Genomic DNA, 24866 nt, shown 5'->3' on the forward strand with positions numbered 1-24866 from the left:
CTGAATAACAATAAAAACCTCTGGGATACAGCTAAGGTGGTGCTAAGAGGAAAGTTTACAGTGTTGAATGCCTACATCAAAAAGTCTGAAAGAGCACAGACAGACAAGCTAAGGTCATACCTCCAAAAGCTAGAGAAACAAAAACAAACGAAACCCAAACCCAGCAGAAAAAAGGAAATAACCAAGATCAGATCAGAACTACTTACATGGAAACAAACAAACAAAAATACAAAAAGTAAATTAAACAAAAACTGCTTCTTTAAAAACATAAATAAAACAGATCATTGGCAAGATTAACCAAAAAGAAAGAAAATCCAAATAACCTCACTGAGAAATGAAACAGGAGATATATTATAACTGACACGGCTGAAATACAAAAAATCATTCAAGGCTACTATGAACACCTTTACACACATAAACTAGAAAACCTAGAAGAGATGTATAAATTCCTGGAAAAATAAAAGCCTCCTAGCTTAAATCAGGAAGACTTAGATACTCTAAACCAAAGAATAACAAGCAGTAACATCAAAATGGTAACTTAAAAATTACCAACAAAAAAAACAGTCCAGGACCAGATGGATTCACAGCAGAATTTTACCAGATATTCAAATGAATTGGTACGAATCTTTTTGGCACTATTTCATAAAATAGAGAAAGAAGGAACCCTCCCTAATTCACAGTCCTGGAAGTCCTAGTCAGAGCAATCAGACAAGAGAAAGAATTAAAGGCATCCGAATCAGTAAACAGGAAGTCAAACTGTCCCTGTCTGCTGATGATACAATCATTTACCTTGAAAACCCTAAGGACTCCTCCAGAAAGCTTCTAGACCTGATAAAGAAATTCCGCAAAGTTTCTGGATACAAGATTAATGTACACAAATGAGTAGCTCTTCTATTCACCAACAGCAACCAGACAGAGAATTAAATCAATAACTCAACCCCTTTTACAATAGCTGAAAAAAAAAATACTTGAGAATATACCTAATGAAGAAGGCAGAAGACCTCTACAAGGAAAATTACAAAACACTTCTGAAAGAAATCATAGATGACAAACAAATGGAAACACATTGCATGCTCAAGGATGGGTAGAATCAAAACTGTGAAAATGACCACACTGCCAAAAGCAATCTACAGATTTAACACAATTCTCATCAAAATTCCACCATCATTCTTCACAGTTAGAAAAAATAATTCTAACATTTTTGTAAAACCAAAAACGAGCCCACATAGCCAAAGGAGACTAAACAAAAAGAACAAATCTGGAGACACCACACTACCTGGTTTGAAACCATAGCATAAGGCCATGGTCTCCAAAATAGCATGGTACTGGTATAAAAATAGGCACGTAGACCAGTGGAACAGACAACCCTAAAATAAGCCCAAATACTTACAGCTAACCTATCTTCAACAAAGCAAAGCAAAACATAAGGTGAGAAGCAATACCCTTTTCAACAAATGGTGCTGGGATAATTGGCTAGTCACATGTGGAAGAATGAAACTGGATCCTCATCTCTCACCTTATAAAAAAAAAAAAAACTCAACTGAAGATGGATTAAGGATTTAAACCTAAGACCTGAAACTATAAAAATTCTGGAAGATAACACTGGAAAAACTCTTCTGGACATTGGCTAGGCAAAAGTTTTATGACCAAAAACCCAAAAGCAAATGAAGTAAAAACAAGAATAGCTGGGACCTAATTAAACTAAAGAGCTTTTATATGGCCAAACGAACAGTCAGCAGAGTATACAGACAACTCACAGAGTAGGAGAAAATCTTCACAATTTACATCTGACCGAGGACTAATATCCAGAATCTACGATGAACTCAAACAAATAAGGAAGAAAAAAAAAATCCCATCAAAAAGTGGGCTAAAACATGAATAGACAATTCTCAAAAGAAGATATACAAATGGCCAACAAACATGAAAAATGCTCAGCATCCCTAATGATCAGGGAAAGGCAAATCAAAACCACAATGTGATACCACCTTATTCCTACAAGAATGGTCATAATCAAAAGATCAAAAAACCGTAGATGTTGGCGTGGATGTGGCAATTGGAAAAAACTTCTACACTGCTGGTGGAAATGTAAACTAGTAGGGCTGCTATGGAAAATAGTGTGGAGATTCCTTAAAGAACTAAAAGTAGAACTACCATTTGATCCAGCAATCCCACTCCTGGGTATCTACCCAGAGGAAAATAGGTTATTATTTGAAAAAGATACTTGCACATCCATGTTTCTAGCAGCACAATTCACAACTGCAGAATTGTGGAACCAGATGAAATGCCCATTAATCAATGAGTGGATAAAGAAACTGTGATGTATATATATATATACACACACACACACGCACACACACACACACGCATACATACAAACATATTAAATGTATATATAAACATATATACACACACATACATATAAAACATTAAAAAAATCAAAATATGTTAGAATACTACTGTATATGTTGGAATACTACTCAGCCATAAAATGGAATGAATTAACAGCAATTTGCAATGACCTGGATGAAATTGAACACTATTATTGTTAAGTGAAATAACTCAAGAATGGAAAACCAAACATACTATTTTCTCACTGATATGTGGGAGGTAAGCTATGAGGATGCAAAGGCATAAGAATGATACAATGGCCTTTGGAGACTTGGGGGAAAGAGTGGGAAGGGGGAGGGATAAAAGACAACATATATGGTGCAGTGTATACTGCTCAGGAATGGGTTCATCAGGCTCTCACAAATCACCACTAATAAACTTACTCATCTAACCAAATACCACCTGTACCCCAATAACTTATGAAATAATACATTAAAAAATTATTCTCATAATTACAGACCAGCTCACATAATGAATATTTGATAAACTATTACACAGGCCGGGTGTAGTGGCTCATGCCTGTAATCCCAGCTACTCAAAAGCTGAGGCAAGGGAATTGCTTGAATCTGGGAAGCGGAGGTTTCAGTGAGCCAACACTGCACCCCAGCCTGGGTGACAGAGCAAGACTCTGTCTCAAAACAAACAAACAAAAACAACAACAACAAAAAGAAAAGTATGGTTTAGCATGAGTACCAGTCAAGTTAAAAACAGAATTTGCATGGAGAGATTCTGAACCATTAGTCAAAAGATTGTACAGTAATAAATTCAATACAAAGCAGAGAGGATAGATTTGTTTTCAGCATTTTTGACAATTTTTGTTTTCCAGTAAATTAGACACCTTCTTAAAATGATTTATTTTGTTCCAATATTGCTTTTTTCTGCTAAAAATAATTTCAAACATCTACTCACACAAACACTTACTCCATAATTTATTTACACCTAAAGTTTATCTTTAGACTAAAAGATGTTAATATTAACTCTATATAAATCAATACTAATAGTCCATATGTGCTTGCAGGCAGAGGACACATGTTCAAAGAAAAATATATTAAAATTTTAAAAAATATTTATTCGGAACTCAGAAATGTATGAATTTTTACTTATGTTTGAATATACTTTCCATTATGACCATAAAAATGACCCTGTAGTTAATAAAAATTTAATTGTACATTTAAAAATAACTAAAACTGTATAATTGAATTGCTTGTAATACAAAGAATAAATGCTAGAGGTAACGGATACCTCACTTCCTCTAATGTGATTATTATATATTATATGCCTGTATCACAATATACCATATACAGCATAAACATATACACATATTATGTATCCACAAAAATTAAGAAAAATAAATTTAAATGTGAAAATAAGAATAAAAATTTAACCTACAGAAACAATATTCTTTAAGTTTATTGGCAACTGAAAGCCACTGGCAAAAAAGGTTACTAGAGATGTCGGTCCATTATCTTATCAAATAGTATATTTTTACCATCTTTTACCTACACCCTTGAGTAAGCTGGAATAGGTTAAAGTTAGTAGCACAGTAACACTTCAATGAATTCATGATGGTATATAACATGTTTAAAATGTTGAACTGAAAAGTTCATACATAATTTATAATTTAAAAATATACTGCATATTATTTCATAAAAATACAGTAACATACTACTAACTTAATTTTAACTAATTTTTTTTCAAAATAATGCAGAAGAATATTACTCTGAATACCAACCTCGTGCATCAGTCAATATTATAAGTTAACCACAAAGAGCCTCTCTATTTAAATTTTCATCATGCATCTTACAGTTTAATGTCCTTACCTTTCCATAGAGAAGATAATGAATAATGCCTACCTAATAAAAAAAAGAATCTCTCGTATTTTTATGCAGCAACAATTAGTCACATGCTTTCCGTGTGAATACATGAGGAATGATGAAACAGGATGAAGTAATTTAAGAGTTTAACTTCATTATTATTCATTTTTTAAAATCCTGTATTTTCAAAAAAAGGATACTTTGAATTATGACTCTCCAAAAAATATTCTACTTCTTTAAAAATTATATAGAAATAATGTTTACACAAATTTTAGTTTGTATTATTTTCTATACTCAGCACTCTGATTTAGTGCAATGCCTAAAGTCTGAGTGCCCTAGATAGTTCTACCGTAAATTATTCCCTGATATTTACATAAATGGAATTTTGGATTGAATATCTTTTAAATTGACTGCATCTGGAAATATATATTTTATTATAAACTCTTTAGTGTTTTACAATTTGTAGTTTTTGAAAAACTGTTTTTCCAAATGTATTTGCAGAGTTTTCTTCAATATAACTCCATGATGTTGAGCAAAATTTTAACTGCCTCAGGGTTTTCCTCTAGTACAAAATGTGTACAATAAGATCTATGATACAAGTAAAGGTATTATGACCCTCTTCATATTTGTAATGCTTTTTCAAAATACTCTTTTGCACTTTCAAGACAGATTTTCTGACAGATCTTTTGATAGTAATTACACATTTAAAAATTTTATTTAGTATGAACTCTCTGATTTTGAGTCAGATGTGAGCAGGTATTAATGGCTTTTTAACTTTGTCTATATCTGTACATTTGTTCTCAAGTATCAAAGCTTGGCCACACTGTTCACACTAGTAGTTTCCTCCAGTGTGAATTCCCTTACCTACAATCAAGTGTGACAATCATTTAAAGGCTTTGTCACGATTCTTCACATTTGTAGGATTTCTCAGCAGCATGATTTTCTTTACATTCAGAAAAGTTTGAGTTCTTGTCAAAAGCATTGGCACATCTTTCACGTTTGTAGCACTTCTCTACAGTATGAATAATCTTACGTCCATTAATAATTAAGGACTTTTTATACGCTTTGCCACATTATTCACACTTGTAAGATTTCTCTCCAATATGAGTTATCTTATCTGTAGTAAGATATGAGGACTGGTTAAAGGCTTTGCCAAATTTTTCCCATTTGTAGGGCTGCTTTCCAGTATGAATTTTCTTATGTTTAGTTAGGGCTGAGGACCAGGAAAAGCCTTTGTCACATTCTTCACATTTGTAGGGTTTCTCTCCAGTATGAATTATCTTATGTGTAGTAAGATTTGAGGATCGATTAAAAGCCTTGCCACATTCTTCACATTTGTAGGGTTTCTCTCCAGTGTGCATCCTCTTATGTGTAGTAAGGGTTGAGGACTGGCTAAATTCTTCACCACATTCTTCACACTTGTAGGGTTTCCCTCTAGTATGAATTCTCTTATGTTTAGTAAGGGTTGAGAAGCAGTTAAATGCTTTGCCACATTCTTCACACTTGTAAGGTTTCTCTCCAGTATGAATTATCTTATGTCTAGTAAGATTTGAGGACCGATTAAAAGCTTTGCCACACTCTTCACACTTGTAAGGTTTCTCTTCAGTATGAATTATCTTATGTTCAGTAAGGTTTGAGAATTGGCTAAAAGCTTTTCCACACTCTTCACATTTGTAGGGTTTCTCTCCAGTATGAATTATCTTATGTGTAGTAAGAGTTGAGACCCATTTAAATGCTTTGCCACATTTTTCACATTTGTAGGGTTTCTCTCCAGTGTGCACCCTCTTATGTCTAGTTAGGGTTGAGGACCATATAAATGCTTTGCCACATTCTTCGCATTTGTAAGGTTTCTCTAAAGTGTGCATCTTTTTATGATTAGTTAGGGTTGAGGACAATATAAATGCTTTGCCACATTCTTCACATTTGTAGGGTTTCTCTCTGGTATGAATTATCTTATGTTTAGTAAGTGTTGAGGACCATATAAATGCTTTGCCACATTCTTCACACTTGTAACGTTTCTCTCCAGTATGAATTATCTTATGTTTAGTAAGATTTGAGCATCGATGAAAAGCTTTGCCACATTCTTCACATTTGTATGGTTTTTCTCCAGTGTGCATTCTCTTATGTATAGTTAGGGTTGAGGAACATATAAATGCTTTGCCACATTCTTCACATTTGTAAGGCTTCTCCCCAGTATGAATTCTCTTATGTTCAGTGAGGGTTGAGGACCATATAAATGCTTTGCCGCATTCTTCACACTTGTAAGGTTTCTCTCCAGTATGAATTATCTTATGTTTAATAAGATGTGAGCATAAACGAAAAGCTTTGCCACATTCTTCACATTTGTAGGGTTTCTCTCCAGTGTGCATTCTCTTATGTCTACTTAGGGTTGAGGAACATATAAATGCTTTGCCACATTCTTCACATTTGTAGGGTTTCTCTCTAGTATGAATTCTTTTATGTACAGTAAGGGCTGAGGACAATATAAATGCTTTGCCACATTCTTCACACTTATAAGGTTTCTCTCCAGTATGAATTCTTTTATGTACAGTAAGGGTTGAAGACCAATTAAAAGCTTTGCCACATTCTTTACATTTGTAGCGCTTCTCTCCACCATGAATTATTTTATGTGCAGTAAGGGTTGAGAGTTGCTTAAAAGATTTGCCGCATTCTTCACATTTGTAGGGTTTCTCTTCAGTATAAATTTTCTTATGATTAGTAAGGGTTGAGGACCAATTAAAGGTTTTCCCACATTCTTTACGCTTGTGGGACTTCTTTGTTGTATAAATGCTTTTATGCTGGGTTTTGTGTGAAAGCATGCAAAATGATTTGACACATGTTTTGCATCTGAAAGGTTTCTTTCCAGTAGGTCTTACCTTATGTCTGTTTGAATTTAAAAATTTATAAAAAACTTTCAAATATTTACCACACTGAAATACTTTATTCCGAGTAGTTGTGAAATACTGGTTAAGCCCATTATAATCTTCTTTGTGGGCCTTACACTCATTCACACTTGTACAGCTTTTTCCAAACTGTAAATTCTCATGTCCACATTTTTCATATCTTCTCAGTATTACTTTTTGAAAAGAATCTTCCATGCCCTGCTCTGGCCAAAGGTGTTGAGCAAAATGAAGACATATACCTGAAAAAAAAATTCCACTTACTAGACGCACATGAGTATAGTTTAAAAATCTGACCTATAAAATTATACAAACTAAATTAACAAGATGGCATTGCAAAATACCACAGGCCCTAATTCTTTCATAGACATATAAACACAACAAAAACAGACAGATCAAAATACATCTGTGGAAAATTTATAAATGAGTTGATAGTGTGCAATGTCCCAGATAAGCACAATGCAAAAAACCGCATAGAAGAGAAAGAAAAAAATCTGTTAAATTTACCCAACACAGATTTTCCTGCTTCTCACTATAACAGAGTGCCTTTAGAAGTAAATTGCCAAATCTGGTTTTTGTTTTAAAAGAAAGGTATAATACTGGCACATTCATTGTCATTTCTGGCTTTTAGGGGCTTCTCCTGACACTAGTTTCTATCTCTCATGACATAAAGTGCTGAAAGAAATGGTAGTATACTTTGGAATGACAGTTCGAGTCTGCTGAGACCAAAGAAAAATGTTACAGCAGCAGAGAGACTGCAGTACCACAGAAAGGTAACAATTGTAGCAAGTGATTACTGACTCCTACCAAGAAACGAGTAAATGCTCTTAACTAAAAAATAAACACAAAATTTCAGACAACACATATCCGAAAAACATGTTTGAGAAACTCCCATAATCACCAGCCAAGACAATCTTTTTCAGACTATGTCAGAAAAAAGCTACATATAATAATTTTTACAGGTAGCTTTTTTATTAATGTCCAAATCTCAAAGATTGTAATATACAAAAAATAGGGTAGGCCATGCACAGTGGCTCATGCCTGTAATCCCAGTGCTTTGGGAGGCTGAGGTGGGCAGATCAACTGAGGTTGGAAGTTTGAGACCAATCTGACCAGCGTGGAGAAACCTTCTCTCTACAAAAAACACAAAATAAGACAGGCATGGTGGTGCATGCCTGTAATCCCAGGTACCTGGGAGGCTGAGGCAGGAGAATCTCTTGAACTCGGGAAGTGGGGGTTGCAGTGAGAGATTGAGCCATTGCACTCCAGCCTGGGAAACAAGAGTGAAACTCCATCTCAAAAAAAAAAAAAAAAAATAGCACCATATGATCTCACCAAAAATATCATGAAATTTTCATAAAAAAGATGTATACATTAATTTTAAGAATTCATAATAAATTGAATATTCACTAATTAAAATAGAAACAGAGACAACTATGGAAAATCAGAAAAATGAGGATAAGAACAAGAATATTAAACATTAAAAACTGTGGAGGTAAAAAATACAAAAGAAAACTGATAGACCCTAAAAGTAAAAAAAAAAAAAAAAAAAAAGACACAAAGAAATTCAACAAACTAGGATCACAGAAAGATATTTATAACAAACACAAATATAAGCACAATTTCAACAGTCAGAGACAAAAAGATTATCTTTGAAGCTGAAAGGTAAAAGTGATGTCTCAGGCCAGGCACAGTGGCTGATGCCTGTAATCCAGGCACTTACGGAGGCCTAAGTGGGTGGATTACCTGAGGTAAGGAGTTTGAGACCAGCCTGGCTAACCTGGTGAAACCCCGTCTCTACTAAAACTACAAAAATTAGCCAGGTGTGGTGGTGCATGTCTGTAATCCTAGCTACTCAGGAGGCTGTGGCTAGAGAGCCACTTGAACCTGGGAGGCAAAGGTTGCAGTGAGCTGGTTACACTCCAGCATGGCTGGGGCATAGAGTGAGGCTGCCTCAAAAAAAAAAAAAAAAAAACGTGATATGAGTCTTATGTGATAATCAGTGAACTGTTAACAAGAATTTTGCAGGTCATAAGGGAACTGTGTGATGTTGTGATAAAAAGAAGTTCTGAAAAAAATAGCAATTAAGTGAGAATAATACCATCAGTGAATCTATCTTGCCAAATAAAATAAAAATAAAAATAAAAACCTTCCAAAGTAACCAAATTCTAAAAAAGTATATTGGAACCGCATATGCCCTACATATAGAAGATGCTGAAAACAGTTTCTTCTACTGAAAATAACATGATTTAAAAAACAACACATTAATCATATAAAAATACACTATATTCTGGGGAAAATATGCAAATACACAAAAGTAGAATTTCTTAGCATGATCCTAATGATGCAGAAAACATTTTTAATTATTCTCTGTAATTAGAAAGATAAAAGCATAGAAATTATAAACATCTGTTAATGAATATACAACATAAAAAATATAATTAGCAACATCAATGACAAGTTTGAGGAAAGATGTAATAAAAAAATTTTGTATGCAACTTAAGTTCATTTTTTTTTTTTTTTTTTTTGAGATGGAGTTTTGCTCGTTACCCAGGCTGGAATGCAATGGCGCAATCTCGGCTCACCGCAACCTCCGCCTCCTGGGTTCAGGCAATTCTCCTGCCTCAGCCTCCTGAGTAGCTGGGATTACAGGCACGCGCCACCGTGCCCAGCTAATTTTTTGTATTTTTAGTAGAGACGGGGTTTCACCATGTTGAACGGGATGGTCTCGATCTCTTGACCTTGTGATCCACCCACCTCGGCCTCCCAAAGTGCTGGGATTATAGGCGTGAGCCACCGTGCCCTGCCTAAGTTCATTTTTTTTTACCAGATTAAAATATGTTGTTGTATTTTTTAGAGGTTATATGTAATCCCTAAGGTACCACAAAAATATTTGTATAAATACACAAAAGAGCCTGGGCATGGTGGCTCATGCCTGTAATCTCAGGACTTTGAGGGGCCAAGGCAGGCAGATCACAAAGTCAAGAGATCAAGACCATCCTGGCCAACATGGTGAAACCCTATCTCTATGAGAAATACAAAAATTATCCAGGTGTGGGGGCAGATATCTGTAGTCCCAGCTACTCAGGAAGCTGAGGCAGGAGAATCATTTCAACCCGGGAAGCCAAGGTTCCAGTGAGCTGAGATCCCACCACTGGACTCCAGCCTGGGTGACAGAGTGAGAATCTGTCTTTAAAAAAATAAAATAAAATTGTACGCAACTTACATTTTTTTTTTTTACCAGATTAAAACATACTGTTATATCTTTTAGAGGTTATATGTAATCCCCAAGATACCACAAAAATATTAGTATAAATACACAAAAGAGGCTGGGCTCAGTGGCTCACGCCTGTAACCCTCACATTTTGGGAGACCGAGGTGGGTGGATAACCCAAGGTCAGGAGTTCAAGAACAGTCTGGCCAACAGGGTAAAACCCCATCTCTATTAAAAATACAAAAATTAGCCAGGTGTGGCAGTGGGTGCCTGTAATCATAGCTACTCAAGAGACTGAGGCAGGAGAACTGCTTGAAACCGAAAGGTGGAGGTTGCAGTAAGCTGAGATCGCCCCACTGCACTCCACACTGGGCAAAAGAGCAAAACTCTGTCTCAAAAAAAGGAAAAGAAATCTAACGACTAAAAAAGACGAAGTGGCAGGATGGAAGTAGACATTCCATGCAAACATTAGTTAAATGAGAGCAGAAACAGTCAAAACAATCTTACAAAAGCTACATCTTAAGTCAAAAATTATAATATTTTATAAAATGTGCTTGAAATTGAAACTCCAAAGAAACAGAGGAAGACATCAAAAAATAATAGATTCATTCACTGGGAGCCTATGACAAATTTGTGTCTGTGTTAGGGTTCCAAATATATAAAGCAAATATTGACAGAATAGGAAAAACACGCAGAAAGCAATATAATTATAGAAAGATATTTTAATACCACATTTTCTGTAATAAAAATAACACAAGAAAGAATGCTAATAAGGGAACAGACTACTTAAAGGCAGTATAAAACAAGTATTCCAAACAGAGTTACGGAGAACACTCCTCAACAACATCTGCATACACACCCTTCTCAATAGCTCGTACATTTTCCTCTATAGACCACATCTCAGGCCAAAAAAAGAGTCTTACCAAAATTTTTAGAAGAAAAATTCTATGAATTACTTTCTATGACCAAAATGAAATGAGAGTATACAATGAGAACAAAACTGAAAAATTTACAAATATATAGAAATTAAACAACACACTCCTGAGTGTGCTCTTATACAAAAGTTGAAGTAGTTAATCTTGGGAAGAGGTCCGTCCTGCTCAATGCAATCTACAGATTTAATGCAATGTTTTTCAAATTTCTTATTGCATTTTTGAAGAAATGGAAACAGCAACACAAGAAGTATATAGAATCTCAAGAGACAATAAAGTACCCAACAATCTTCAACAACAACAACAAAATGCTGAAGGCATTAAAGTTCTTAATTCAAAACACATTACAAAGCTACAGAAGTAGAACAATCTGGTATGAGTGTAAAGGTAAAAAAGTAGACTAATAAAATAAAATACAGCACATATATACTCTTTCACATAATTGGTCACATAAGGAGTCACTTATTGTTACTGTAAGCCAGTAGGTGAAAGCAATGCAAATTTTGTTCATCAAATTATTCAGCAGGTATAATATGAAATATAAAAATTCTGAGGCTGAGCATGGTGGCTCACACCTGTAATCCCAGGACTTTGGGAGGCTGAGGCAGAGATTGGGAGTTCAAGACCAGCCTGACCAACATGGAAAAACCACATCTCTACTAAAAATACAAAATTATTAGGGTGTGGAGGCACATGCCTGTAATCCTAGATACTTGGGAGGCTGAGGCAGGAGAATCGCTTGAACCCTGAAGGCGGAGGTTGTGGCGAGCCAAGATTGTGCCATTGCACTCTAGCCTGGGCAACAAGAGCAAAACTCCATCACAAAAAAAAAAAAAAAAAAAATTCTGGAATAGCACTCAGTGTTCAAAAACTCAGTAGTATTCGACAAACTATAAAGTTAAATCTTGATGGCATTATGCAAAATGAAATGAGCCAGCCACAAAAAGAGATTGTATGAGGAGTTATAGTCGTAGAAACAAAGAATAGAGTGGTGTTTGCAAAGTGCTAGAAAACAGAAAAAATTGGGGTCAGGCATGGTGGCTCACACCTGTAATCCCAATCCCAGTACTTTGTGAGGCTGAGGCAGGTGGATCACCTAAGGTCAGGCGTTTGAAACCAGCCTGGTCAACATAGTGAAACCCCATCTCTACTAAAAAGGCAAAAATTAGCCAGGCATGGTGGTGGGCAACTGTCTCAGCTACTCAGGAGGCTGGGGCACCAGAATCGCTTGAACCTGGAGGTGGAGGTTGCAGTAAACCGAGATCATGCCACTGTTCTCCAGCACTGGTGGACAGCAAGACTCCATCTCAAAAACGAAAAAAAAAAAAGAAAGAAACAATTGGTAGTTTTTGTTTGTTTGTTTGTGATTTTTTTTTTGAGACAAATTCTTGCACTGTCGTCCAGGCTGGAGTATAGTGGCGCGATCTTGGCTCACTGTAACCTCCATCTCCAGGTTCAAGCGATTCTCCTTCCTCAGCCTCCCAAGTAGCTGGGATTACAGGCACCTGCCACCATGCCTGGCTAATTTTTGTTTGTATTTTTAGTAGAGACAGAGTTTCACTATGTTAGCGAGGCTTGTCTCAAACTCCTGACCTTGTGATATGCCCACCTTGGCCTCGAAAAGTGCTGGGATTACAGGCATGAGCCACCGCACCTGGCCTGGCAGTTAAAACATATTAAGATTTAGCTTTGCAAGATAAAAACATTTTAGCAGTATGTTGCATGATAATGTCAAGATAATTAATATGACTAAACCATGTATTTAAAAATATTTTGTGGTAAAAGTGTTTCTCCCAAACAAAAATCATACAGATTTACAAATAAAAAGGATGTTGAAATTATAAGAATTTTATGACTTCTCATCTATACAGGATTAGAAAACAATTCACGACAAATCTACACAACAAACATAAAAGTCATAAAAATAATACAAGGATAATGTTTGTACAGGCAAACAAACATAGAGATAATTCTACTGGAAAAAGACATATGGCTAATTCATATTTGATTTTGCTCCACATTGTCTTAAATTGTAGAAAGTTAAATATTGGCATGCACAATTATAATATATACTAAAAAATCAAAACACAATTAACAGATGTGTGGCGGCATACCCTAAAATATATAACACAAAAGTATAAAATTGCAAAACAAAATTAAAACATGGGATGTAAAACTTATTAGACACCATCAACTAAATCAACATATTCATTAAGGAAGTCTTAAAGAAGAATATGGGAAAAAAATAATACAGAGGTTACCTGAAGATATAAAACAGTGAGAGCTTTCCAAATTTCGATGTAATAAAAGAAAAAACTATTTCTAACCAATAATTCTTGATTTAAACATATTTCACTTTAAAAAGAAGATGAAAACTTAAAAATTTCCTAAATAAAAGGTAAAGATGTTCATCACCATTAGCACAATTATACCAAAAAATGCTACATGGTGGCCAGGCACCGTGGCTCATGCCTGTAATGCTACAGTTTTAGGAGGCCAAGGCTCTCAGAACAATAGAGATATGGAGTTTAAGATCAGCCTGAGTAATATGGGGAGACTCGGCATATAAAAGGAAGAAATGCTAAAATGAGTCAATTTTGTTTAAAAATATAATAATGTTGGATAATAATGGATATTATCCATTAAACTGTATCATTAAACTGTATATAAAATAAAGCTCTCTATTAAGTGTAAATATACAAATATAGAAATATTTACTGTCATAATGATACTGCATAAAACCTTTAAAACTAAAAAGAAAAAAAACCTTTAAAACTGTTGTGTAGAATATTTAAAACAGAATATCTGCATAAATGTTAAATATGCAATATAAAATAATTCTTAATATTAATAACATTAAAAATATAGAGGTATAATTTTATATTCAATTGAAATTGTCATGAAATTAAAATGTATTGTATTTATTTTAAGATGTTTCATGTATACAGACAAGTGTCTGTTTAAAAAAGAGAAAAAAAAGAAGATGTTTCATGTAAACTTCATTTTTAAAGATGATATGGTTTGGCTGCGTCCCAACTCAAGTCTCATTTTTTTTTTTTTTTTTTTGAGACGGAGTTTCACTCTTGTTACCCAGGCTGGAGTGTGCAATGGCGCGATCTCGGCTCACCGCAACCTCCGCCTCCTGGGTTCAGGCAATTCTCCTGCCTCAGCCTCCTGAGTAGCTGGGATTACAGGCACGTGCCACTCACTATGCCCAGCTAATTTTTTGTATTTTTAGTAGAGACGGGGTTTCACCATTTTGACCAGGATGGTCTCGAACTCTTGACCTCGTGATCCACCCGCCTCAGCCTCCCAAAGTGCTGGCATTACAGGCTTGAGCCACCGCGCCCGGCCTCAAGTCTCATTTTTAATTCCCACATGTTGTGGGAGGGATGGGGTGGAAGGTGACTGAATCATGGGGACAGGTCTTTTCTGTTCTGTTCTCATAATAGTGAATAAGTCTCATGAAACCTGATGGCTTTGTAAGGAAGAGTTTTCCTGCACAAGCTCTCTCTCTTGTCTGCCTCCATGTGAGACATGCCTTTCACCTTCCACCATGATTGTGAGGTCTCCCCAGTCACGTGAAACTGTAAGTCCAATAAACCTCTTTCTGTTGTAAATTGCCCAATCTCAGGTATGTCTTTATCAGCAGCATGAAAACAACTAATACACAAGAACATTATGAAGATTTTATAGAAACTGTGCAAAACAAAATTAAAAACTAATTGAAGCACATCACTACCCAACTGAAATAAAATTTGTCAATAAAACCATATATTAAAAACACTACCACTCAGAAACACATAAAACAATAACAATATAACTAATATGTTCATTTTAAGAAATAATTTTAAATATGAATTAAATGACATATTAGAAAGAAATGTAATCTCAGGACTTAGGAGGTTAAGGTGGGCTTGATCACTGGATCTCAGAAATTTGAGACCAACCTTGGCAATGTGGCAAAACCCTGTCTCAACCAAAAATACACAAAAAACTAGCTGGGTGTGATGCTACAAACTTGTAACCCAGCTACCTAAGAGGCTGAAATGAGAGAATCTTCTGAGTTTGGGAGGCAGAGGCTGCTGTGAGCCATAATCATAACATAAACCAGCCTGGTTGACAGAATGAGATGTGTCTCAAAAATCAAGGAATAAACAAGTAAATAAATGAAATTATAAAAAAGAAGAAGCGCTTTAGTGGCTTCAGAAAAAAGCAAACAATATACTGCACACGAGGGACTTATTTTAGCATTGAGTCAAACAGGCTGAAAACCACATAGTGAAAGAAAACTGTATTTTATGAAAATAGTAACTATAATCAGATATTAGACAAAATATGCTTTAAGTCAAAAGCTAACGTGAGACAAACAATGACAGCATATACTTGTAAAATGGGTTGATTTACCACAAATCTATAACTATTATATCTATCTATCTATATCTGTGTATATATAACATCGGGGCTCCAAAATACATAAAGCAATTACTGACAAAAGTAAAGCAAGAAATACGTAGCAATGTAATAATTGTAGATATCAAGACCCCATTTTCAGTAATAAATAGAAAATTCAGATTAAAAAATCAGCAAGAAAACAGAAAACCTAGACAATACTATGGACTGTATTAATTATTTTACATATAGAGGAATACCTGAGAGTGGATAATTTATAAAGAAATAAAGTTTATTTGGCTGACAGTTCTACAGACTCTACAAAAAGCGTGTGCCAGCATCTGCTTCTCGTGAGTGTCAGCGAGATTACAATCATGGTTGAAGGCAAAGAGTAACTACCTATCTCATGATAAGAGACAGAGCAAGTATGAGGTGAAGGAGCCAGGTTCTTTTAATAACCCAGCTTTCATTTGAATTAATGGAGTGTAAACATTTTGATCACCAACAGGATGGTGCCAAGCTATTTATGAGGACTTTGCCCCCATGACCCAAATACCTCCCACCAGTTCCCACATCCAACATTAAAAATTACATTGCAGCATCAGGTTTGGAGAACATGAATATCAAAACTGTATTACACGCCAACTAGGTTTAACAGACACATATAAAACTTTCCAGTCAAAAGCAAGAGAATACACAATATTCTTATTTGTACCTGGCATATTCTGTTAGGACACAAACTAAGACTTATGAAATTTAAGAATGCCAGCTGGGTGGTGTAGCTCGTTCCCATAATCCCAACACTTAGAGAGACCAAGGTGGGAGGATCACTTGGAGTTAAAAGTTTGAGGCCAGCCTGGGCAACATAGTGAGACGCTATTCCTACAACTAATCAAAGAATTATCCAGACGTGGTACTTTATGTTTATAGTTCCAACTACTTGAGATGCTGAGGTGGAAAGATCACTTGAGCCCTGTAGGTTGAGGCTGCAGTGAGTCAAAATCATGCCAGTACACTCCGGCCTGAGTGACAGAGTAAGATCCTGTCTCCAAACAAAAACAACAGACACAACAACAACAAATACGTTTAAAACCAAAAGTATACACTTTGTGTTTTCTGACCAAAACTGAATCAAACTAGAAATTAAAATTTAAAAATTCAAAAATATGTGAAAATAAAACACACTCTACAACATATTTTTGCTAAGGAATAAAAAAGAAATTATTTCTTCAAAGATATCAGTGCAACTACAGTGGTAGATAAATTCAGCATAATCTTTATAAAAATCCCAATAGCAGTTTTTTAAAAAAAATGTTTAAAATGTTAAAATTTTATTATGAGCTATAGCCAAACACCCATGAAAAGGAACAAAGAGGCTTTATAATTTCTGATTTTGAAACGTATTAAAAGCAGCAATAGCTGGGCGCGGTGGCTCACGCCTGTAATTCCAGCACTTTGGGAGGCCGAGGCGGGTGGATCACGAGGTCAAGAGATCGAGACCATCCTGGTCAACATGGTGAAACCCCATCTCTACTAAAAATACAAAAAAATTAGCTGGGCATGGTGGCCCGTGCCTGTAATCCCAGCTACTCAGGCGGCTGAGGCAGGAGAATTGCCTGAACCCAGGAGGTGGAGGTTGTGGTGAGCCGAGATTGCACCATTGCACTACAGCCTGGGTAACAAGAGTGAAACTCCTTCTCAAAAAAAAAAAAAAGCAGCAATAACCAAAACAATGTGGTGCTGACACAAAGACAGATAAACAGATGAAAGAACTGAATAGAGAGCCCAGAAATGAACGCTTCTTCTGTATACGGCCAAAAAAAACTCCCACAAAATTGACATGAGCATATAACACACAAAAAATGATATTTTCAAAAAATGTTAAAAACTGAATATTCATACCAATAAAATAAACTTCGATTATTTTTGTAAACCATATGTGAAAAATATTTTAATTAGACATAAGAAGATAACTTTTTTTTTTTGTATTTTTTTTTTTTTTTTTTGAGACAGAGTCTTGCTCTGTTACCCAGGCTGGAGTGTAGTGGTGCAGTATCAGCTCAAGCGAGTCTCCTGCCTCAGCCTCTCGAGTAGCTGGAATTACATGTGTGCCACCACGCCTGGCTAATTTTTGTATACTTTTAGTAGAGAAGGGGTTTCACCATGTTGGCCAGGCTGGTCTCGAACTTCTAACCTCATGATTCATCCAACTCAGCCTCCCAAAGTACTGGAATTACATAGCCACCACACCCAGCCAGATAGCTTCCTAATCTCTTAAAAACAGATGACATTAGTCTTGGTGCCATTTTCTTAGATAAAACATTAAATGCATAAGCATTTAAATAAGAAAAAAACAGAAAAATTGAACTATACTACACTTCAAAATTTCTGCACATCTAGGTAAATAATAGAGGGATAATGCCTTCTAGAAAATTTGTGAAAATATGTACAAATCACATGTGATAGGAGTCAATATTCAAAAAATATAAACAACTTTTAAAACTGAACAATAGGGCCGGGCGCGGTGGCTCATGCCTGTAATCCCAGCACTTTGGGAGGCCGAGGCGGGTGGATCACGAGGTCAAGAGATCGAGACCATCCTGGTCAACACGGTGAAACCCCGTCTCTACTAAAAATACAAAAAATTAGCTGGGCATGGCGGCGCGTGCCTGTAATCCCAGCTACTCAGGAGGCTGAGGCAGGAGAATTACCTAAACTCAGGAGGCGGAGGTTGCGGTGAGCCGAGATCACGCCATTGCACGCCAGCCTGGGTAACAAGAGCGAAACTCCGTCTCAAAAAAAAAAAAAAAAAAAAAACTGAACAATAAAGTTGAATAACTATTTAGAAATAGAGAAATAATTGAAATAAAAAAAGACAAATGAAAAATACATTTGAAAGGCTACACAAAACTATTTTGTAGAGAAATGAATAAAAATCACAATGAAAAACAAAATTTCATTAACAGCCATTTAAAAGACCACTATCAATTTCTTAAAAACACTAAATCTGTTAATGATGCCATAAAAATGAAACCCTTGGCCAGGCACAGTGGCTCATGTCTATAATCCCAGCACTTTGGGAGGCCGAGGCGGGCAGATCAGGAGTTTGAGACTAGCCTGACCAACATGGTAAAACCCTGTCTCTACTAAAAATAAAAAATTAGCTGGGTTGACTCTTGGTGAAAAACAAAGATGCACCCATTATTTTATAATGTTATAACTAATTTAAATAATTGAAAATAAAATTATCCAAACCAGCAATTCCATTTATGAATCTATATCTAAAATATGCAACATAGGACCTTGAAGACATATTTGATATAGTAGAATATTATTCAGCCTTAAAGAAAATCTTGTCACATTTAAAGATACACTGAGAATATTATGTCAGCTGAAATAAGCCAGTAACAAAATGACGGATGTTACGATTTCACTTATATGAGATACATACAATAGTCACACTCGTGGAAACAGAGAGTAGAAGGGTGAATGTCAAGGGCTGGAGAGAGCATAAAATGGGTAAATGTTATTTAATGGATACTGAGTTTTAGTTTTACAAGATGTAAAATTTCAAGAAGTCTTTTGCGTAATGAGGTGAATGTAGTTGACATGCTGTGCAGCCATACACTCCCAGGCTCAAATAATCCTGCCCCTCAATCTCTCAAGTAGCCGGAACCACAGGTACACATCACCATGCCTGGCTATTTCTTAGAAAAAAATGTTTGTAGAGAGGGTGTCTCCATATTTTGCCCAGGCTGGTCTCAAACTTTTGGTCTCAAGCAATCCTCCTGTTCTGGCCTCTCAAAATCCTGGTGTTACAGATGTGATCCACCACTATGCCTTGCCCTAACATGTACATTTAAATAGATTTAAGAAGGTAAGGCCGGGCGCGGTGGCTCAAGCCTGTAATCCCAGCACCTTGGGAGGCCAAGGCGGGTGGATCACGAGGTCAAGAGATCGAGACCATCCTGGTCAACATGGTGAAACCCCGTCTCTACTAAAAATACAAAAAATTAGCTGGGCATGGTGGCGCGTGCCTGTAATCCCAGCTACTCGGGAGGCTGAGGCAGGAGAATTGCCTGAACCCAGGAGGCGGAGGTTGCGGTGAGCCGAGATCGCACCATTGCACTCCAGCCTGGGTAACAAGAGCGAAACTCCGTCTCAAAAAAAAAAAAAAAAAAAAGAAGGTAAATTATATGTTATGTATTTTTACAACAATTATTTTTTTAAAAACCTGGAAAAAATACAGAATTATATATCTTTTTAAAAATTATCTTTAAATTACAAAAGATAATGATGAATATTTATTTTTCTCACACAAAGGAAATACATATTCATCATTAAACACATGGTGAAAATAAGACTATTTCCAAGGCTACTCACTTAGACAAGATAAAACCAACATCAAAAATGAGCTAAGAAACTGGGAAAGGTGGCTCATGCCTGTAACCCCAGCACTTTAGGAGACAGAGGCAGGCAGAACACCTGAGGTCAGGAGTTTGAGAGCAGCCTGATCAACATGGAGCAACCCCATCTCTACTAAAAATAAAAATAAAAGATTAGCCAGGCGTGGTGACACATTCCTGTAATCCCAACTACTTGAGAGGCTGAGGCAAGACAATCACTTGAACCCAGGAGGTGGAGGCTGCAGTGAGCCAAGAGTGTGCATTGCACTCCAGCCTCAGCAACAAGAGCAAAACTCCATCTCAACAAGAAAACAAAGAAAATGAGCTAAGAAAGAATATATACAAGATAAGGCATAACCAAAATTGGAGTCATATCTGTAGATATAAACACACACATATATATAATCTGATTGTGATAGACGTATGGCTCATTTACCTTTTAGTTAAACCCCACATTAACTTAAAGTATACAAACAATTGCAAATTGTCTAAAATTATAATACATAAGTAAAACCAATAGACACAATCAACTTATGTTAAGAAATTACACTAAAAAAACACACTAATAAAGAACTGCAAGTCAATTAATAACAGAAATGTTTACTCATAAAATCTAGTTGGCAACAATAACGTACGTTAACAAACAGACCTGGCACAGTGGCTCATGCCTGTAATCCCAACACTTTGGGAGGCCAAGGTGGGTGGATCACCTGAGGTTGGGAGTTTGACACCAGCCTGACCAACATGGAGAAAACCCATCTCCAGTAAAAATATAGAATTAGCCAGGTGTGGTGATGCATGCCTGTAATTCCAGCTACTCAGGGGGCAGAAGTTGTGGTGAGCCTAGATCTCAGCGTTGCACTCCAGCCTGGGCAACTCCATCTCAAAATAAATAAATAAATAAAAATAATTTGTCTAGGTAACTGCAATGTTTGACTGTAACTGTGCATTTATGGAAGGCAGGCATTTTAAAGTACTGCCATATACTGTATGGGAATAAAATTTCAGGGAAAATGCAGTACAATCATAAATAGGTGATGCTAATGAGAGACTTTTACTAGATAAGCATTTAAAAGAAACATGCCAATTTTTACGTTTTAAATATATGCTATTTTTACACAAAATAGAACTACTGTAATCAGTTTAGAAGCAAAGAATAGCCTTACATTGCTAAATTATATACATATTTAGCACAATATGGTAAGAGCTTTACAAAGAAAACAAATATTTGGGGAGTAAATTATGCTGTTATTTAGATATTGGCTGACAAAAGTAGTTTAAAATTTTATAATTCCTTTTTGCCTACCTGCATACTAATTATCTAATTTAATTCAGGCACAACATGTAAATTCTAGTATACTGTCCTAAATGTCTGAATCTAAAATTACAGACAAATTTGAAGTAGAAAATAGAAAGTAAACATTTGCAGAGTAACATTAATAAGATAAAAAAGTAAAAGGTACCCTATTTGCTTATCCTTTGACAGGAAGAAAATTTATAAGCCATTCCTGACAAAAATGCCTTTATGAAAGAAGCAGGTTCACAGCTGTAATGACAGCTACATGGTACGTTAAAGTTGGAGAATTGCTTCTGGTCAAAATATTAAGACTTGCCTGGGTTACGTAGCAAGACCTCGTCTCAAAAATAAGAGCCTTTAAGAGAGCTCTGAGATCCAGGAAGGGAGGTGTGAAACTCTGCTAAGGCCCAAGATCGAAGGTAATCCTTTTTAGAAGGCAGGCCCTCATTCAGGTGGCAAACTACAGGACTACTCTTTTTGGCTACAGACAAGAAAATGTTCCACCTAACTCGATTCCACTGAGAATTTTAAACTTATTCTGTAACCATCCTAAACTCTTTCCAGCCACAGTCTCGGGGAGGTCCTGCCCTTCCAGAGGCCTGGAAAAAGACTCTTATTTACAGCCATGTACCAGGCCTGCAGACCTTGGCCTTTACTGTGGTCCCTGAAGCAGTTCCATGATGCAGTTCCAGCTTCCTGAGCCACAGCTGATGGCCAGTTCTGTCTATGTAAAAACCCAGAGTGACCTGAAAAAAATCCTCTCTTGTACTCAGTAAAAACCCATGCTGATCCACACCCTGATATAAAGCCCACCATATGCAGACCTGACTGCAGAAACCAGCCCTTGGGTCTGCCCTGCAAAGTCCTGAAGGATACTCACTCTGTACCAAAATTAAACTAAAAGTGGACCCTTGTGCAAACTCAGCAGCTTTAAGACCAAGCTACAACCCCTCTTCACTACAAACCCAGAGAGCATTCTATCACACTGGGGGTCCAACAAAATAGATTTTACTTTCTTAAACTAGTTTATAAAAATCTGAAGAAGTGTTTGTTCCTTCAAATTTACAGACATCAATGAAAAACTATTGTTTCTTATTGTCAAGAATTCTATTTTTTTCTTTTTTTTTTTTTTTTTTGAGACGGAGTTTCACTCTTGTTACCCAGGCTGGAGTGCAATGGCACAATCTCGGCTCACCACAACCTCCGCCTCCTGGGTTCAGGCAATTCTCCTGCCTCAGCTTCCTGAGTAGCTGGGATTACAGGCACACGCCACCATGCCCAGCTAATTTTTTGTATTTTTAGTAGAGACGGGGTTTCACCATGTTGACCAGGATGGTCTCGATCTCTTGACCTCGTGATCCACCCGCCTTGGCCTCCCAAAGTGCTGGGATTAAAGGTGTGAGCCACCGCGCTCAGCCCAATAATTCTATTTTAACATAGCACTGAAAGTATGTGAAGAAGAAATAGTAAAAAAAAAAAAAAAAAATTAGGTCATTGAAATTGAAGACCAATAAGTAAAACATTTCTCTTTGTTGATCATGTAATCATACATATATACGTGTATTGATATATATATATGTATTCATTAGTTTAAACAGGTTTTAATATATGATAAATAAATCTTATTTACAATAGTAATAAAATAATCAATTTTAGAACAAATTAAACCACGGAGCTTATAGATCTTTTAAGTGACATATATGTCAATGAAGAAAATTCAAGAGGACACAGATAAATTTTAAAATATTTTATTTCTATTGAAAGAATAAGTATTGTGAAACTGCCATATTATCTAAATTTATCTCCAGATTCAATAAACTCCCTATCAAAATTCCAGTGTTTTTTTCCACAGTAATGAAAAATACAATTCTAAAATGTACATGAAACTACAATAAACTTTGAGTAGCCAAAGAATCTTGAGAACAGTGCAGAAGGACATCATACTTTATAATTTCAAACTATATTTCAAGACTATAGTAATAAAAACAGACTGAAATGTGAAGAAAAATAAACAAACAAAAAAAACCAATGGAACAGAAACCACTATTCTCATGAATTTCAGATGTGATGCAAAAAGAGAATTTAAAAAATAGTGTAGGCCAGGCACAGTGGCTCATGCCTCTAATCCCAGCAGTTTGGGAGGCCAAGGTGGGCGAATCACCTGAGGTCAGGAGTTCGAGACCAGCCTGGCCAACGTGGCGAACCCCGCCTATACTAAAAATACAAAAAATTATCCGGGCATTGTGGTGCATACCTGTAACCCTAGCTACTCAAAAGGCTGAGGCAGAAGAATTGCTTGAACTTGGGAGGCAGGGGTTGCAGTGACCTAAGATTGTGCCATTACACTCCAGCTTGGGCAACAAGAGTGAAACTCCATCTCAGAAAAAAAAAAAAAAAGTTTAACACAGAGTATCTCAAAATTATATAGATATCTATCTATCTACAAACAAAACAAATAAACAAAAAAAACAGAAAAAAGGCATCAGATTGTGCACTCTTTTATATGCCATGAACAGTACTTTGGCTGTCACTATAAACTTGAAGGAAGCCCACTGAAGAAACAGAATTCTAAGATATTTTATAAGCATAAGCAGAAGATGCCTCTATGTGAGAGTAAAATTTTTAAAATAATTTCAGGCTTCCCAAAAACTATTTCCTTTAGATCACAGCTTCCCAAATCACTTTAAAGACTGTCTTTCTCCTTGACTTTGGACCTCTCATCCATGTCATCTGTTGTATTCACTCTCACCTACCTGGGGGTTCATCCACCATCTCATATCGCTTCATATTCCAGGGCTCTTTTTCTTTCTCCAGACAGGTGATCAGGTCTGGCTTAGAGACAGCAATACCTGTTTTATTAAAAATAAATAACATGAATCTTGCTCATATTCTCCAATTACCAACTTAGCAATGCGCTCTGTAAGGAGGATGTAATAGAATATTCTAATAAATTTATCCAATATGCTAATTTATAGCAGAAATGCTTAAATATTTAGAAAATATTTTAATTTTGTAGGTTCTTAATTTCACCTGGTACTACTGAATCAAAAATTGGTGAAGACAATTAGATTTTAAGGTCTAAAAATTTTACACCACCAAACTTCTGAAATTACCACTAGTCTAAAGTGAAGGACACAAATTACCTCAGAAATATGGAAAGTTCAGGTCAAGATGAAACATCTTTAAGAAATTCTTTTCTAAACAGACAAATCCCCAGGATTTTCTTTTTCTTTTTTTTTTTTTTTTTTTTTGAGACGGAGTTTCGCTCTTGTTACCCAGGCTGGAGTGCAATGGATCGATCTTGGCTCACCGCAACCTCCGCCTCCTGGGTTCAGGCAATTCTCCTGCCTCAACCTCCTGAGTAGCTGAGATTACAGGCAGGCGCCACCATGCCCAGCTAATTTTTTGTATTTTTAGTAGAGACGGGGTTTCACCATGTTGACCAGGATGGTCTTGATCTCTTGACCTCGTAACCCACCCGCCTCGGCCTCCCAAAGTGCTGGGATTACAGGCTTGCGCCACC

At 36.1% G+C, this 24866-nt stretch overlaps 1 protein-coding gene across 1 annotated transcript in view; it reads right to left on the minus strand.

Moving 5' to 3' along the window:
• Nucleotides 1-3223: 3223 nt before the first annotated feature.
• LOC105726268 (zinc finger protein 726-like) overlaps nucleotides 3224-24866 on the minus strand; it is a 52473-nt gene continuing 30830 nt past the window's right edge. The window contains exons 4-5 of the mRNA XM_012465672.2: nucleotides 24097-24192; nucleotides 3224-7344 (exon numbers count right to left, since the gene is read on the minus strand). Coding sequence (XP_012321095.2) covers nucleotides 5276-7344; nucleotides 24097-24192 — 2165 coding nt within the window. The 3' untranslated portion in view covers nucleotides 3224-5275. The remainder of the gene's footprint in view (nucleotides 7345-24096; nucleotides 24193-24866) is intronic.

This window comes from Aotus nancymaae, unplaced genomic scaffold (assembly GCF_030222135.1).
Source record: "Aotus nancymaae isolate 86718 unplaced genomic scaffold, 86718_ANA_hifiasm-v0.15.2.pri h1tg000028l, whole genome shotgun sequence".
Classification (NCBI taxonomy): domain Eukaryota; kingdom Metazoa; phylum Chordata; class Mammalia; order Primates; family Aotidae; genus Aotus; species Aotus nancymaae.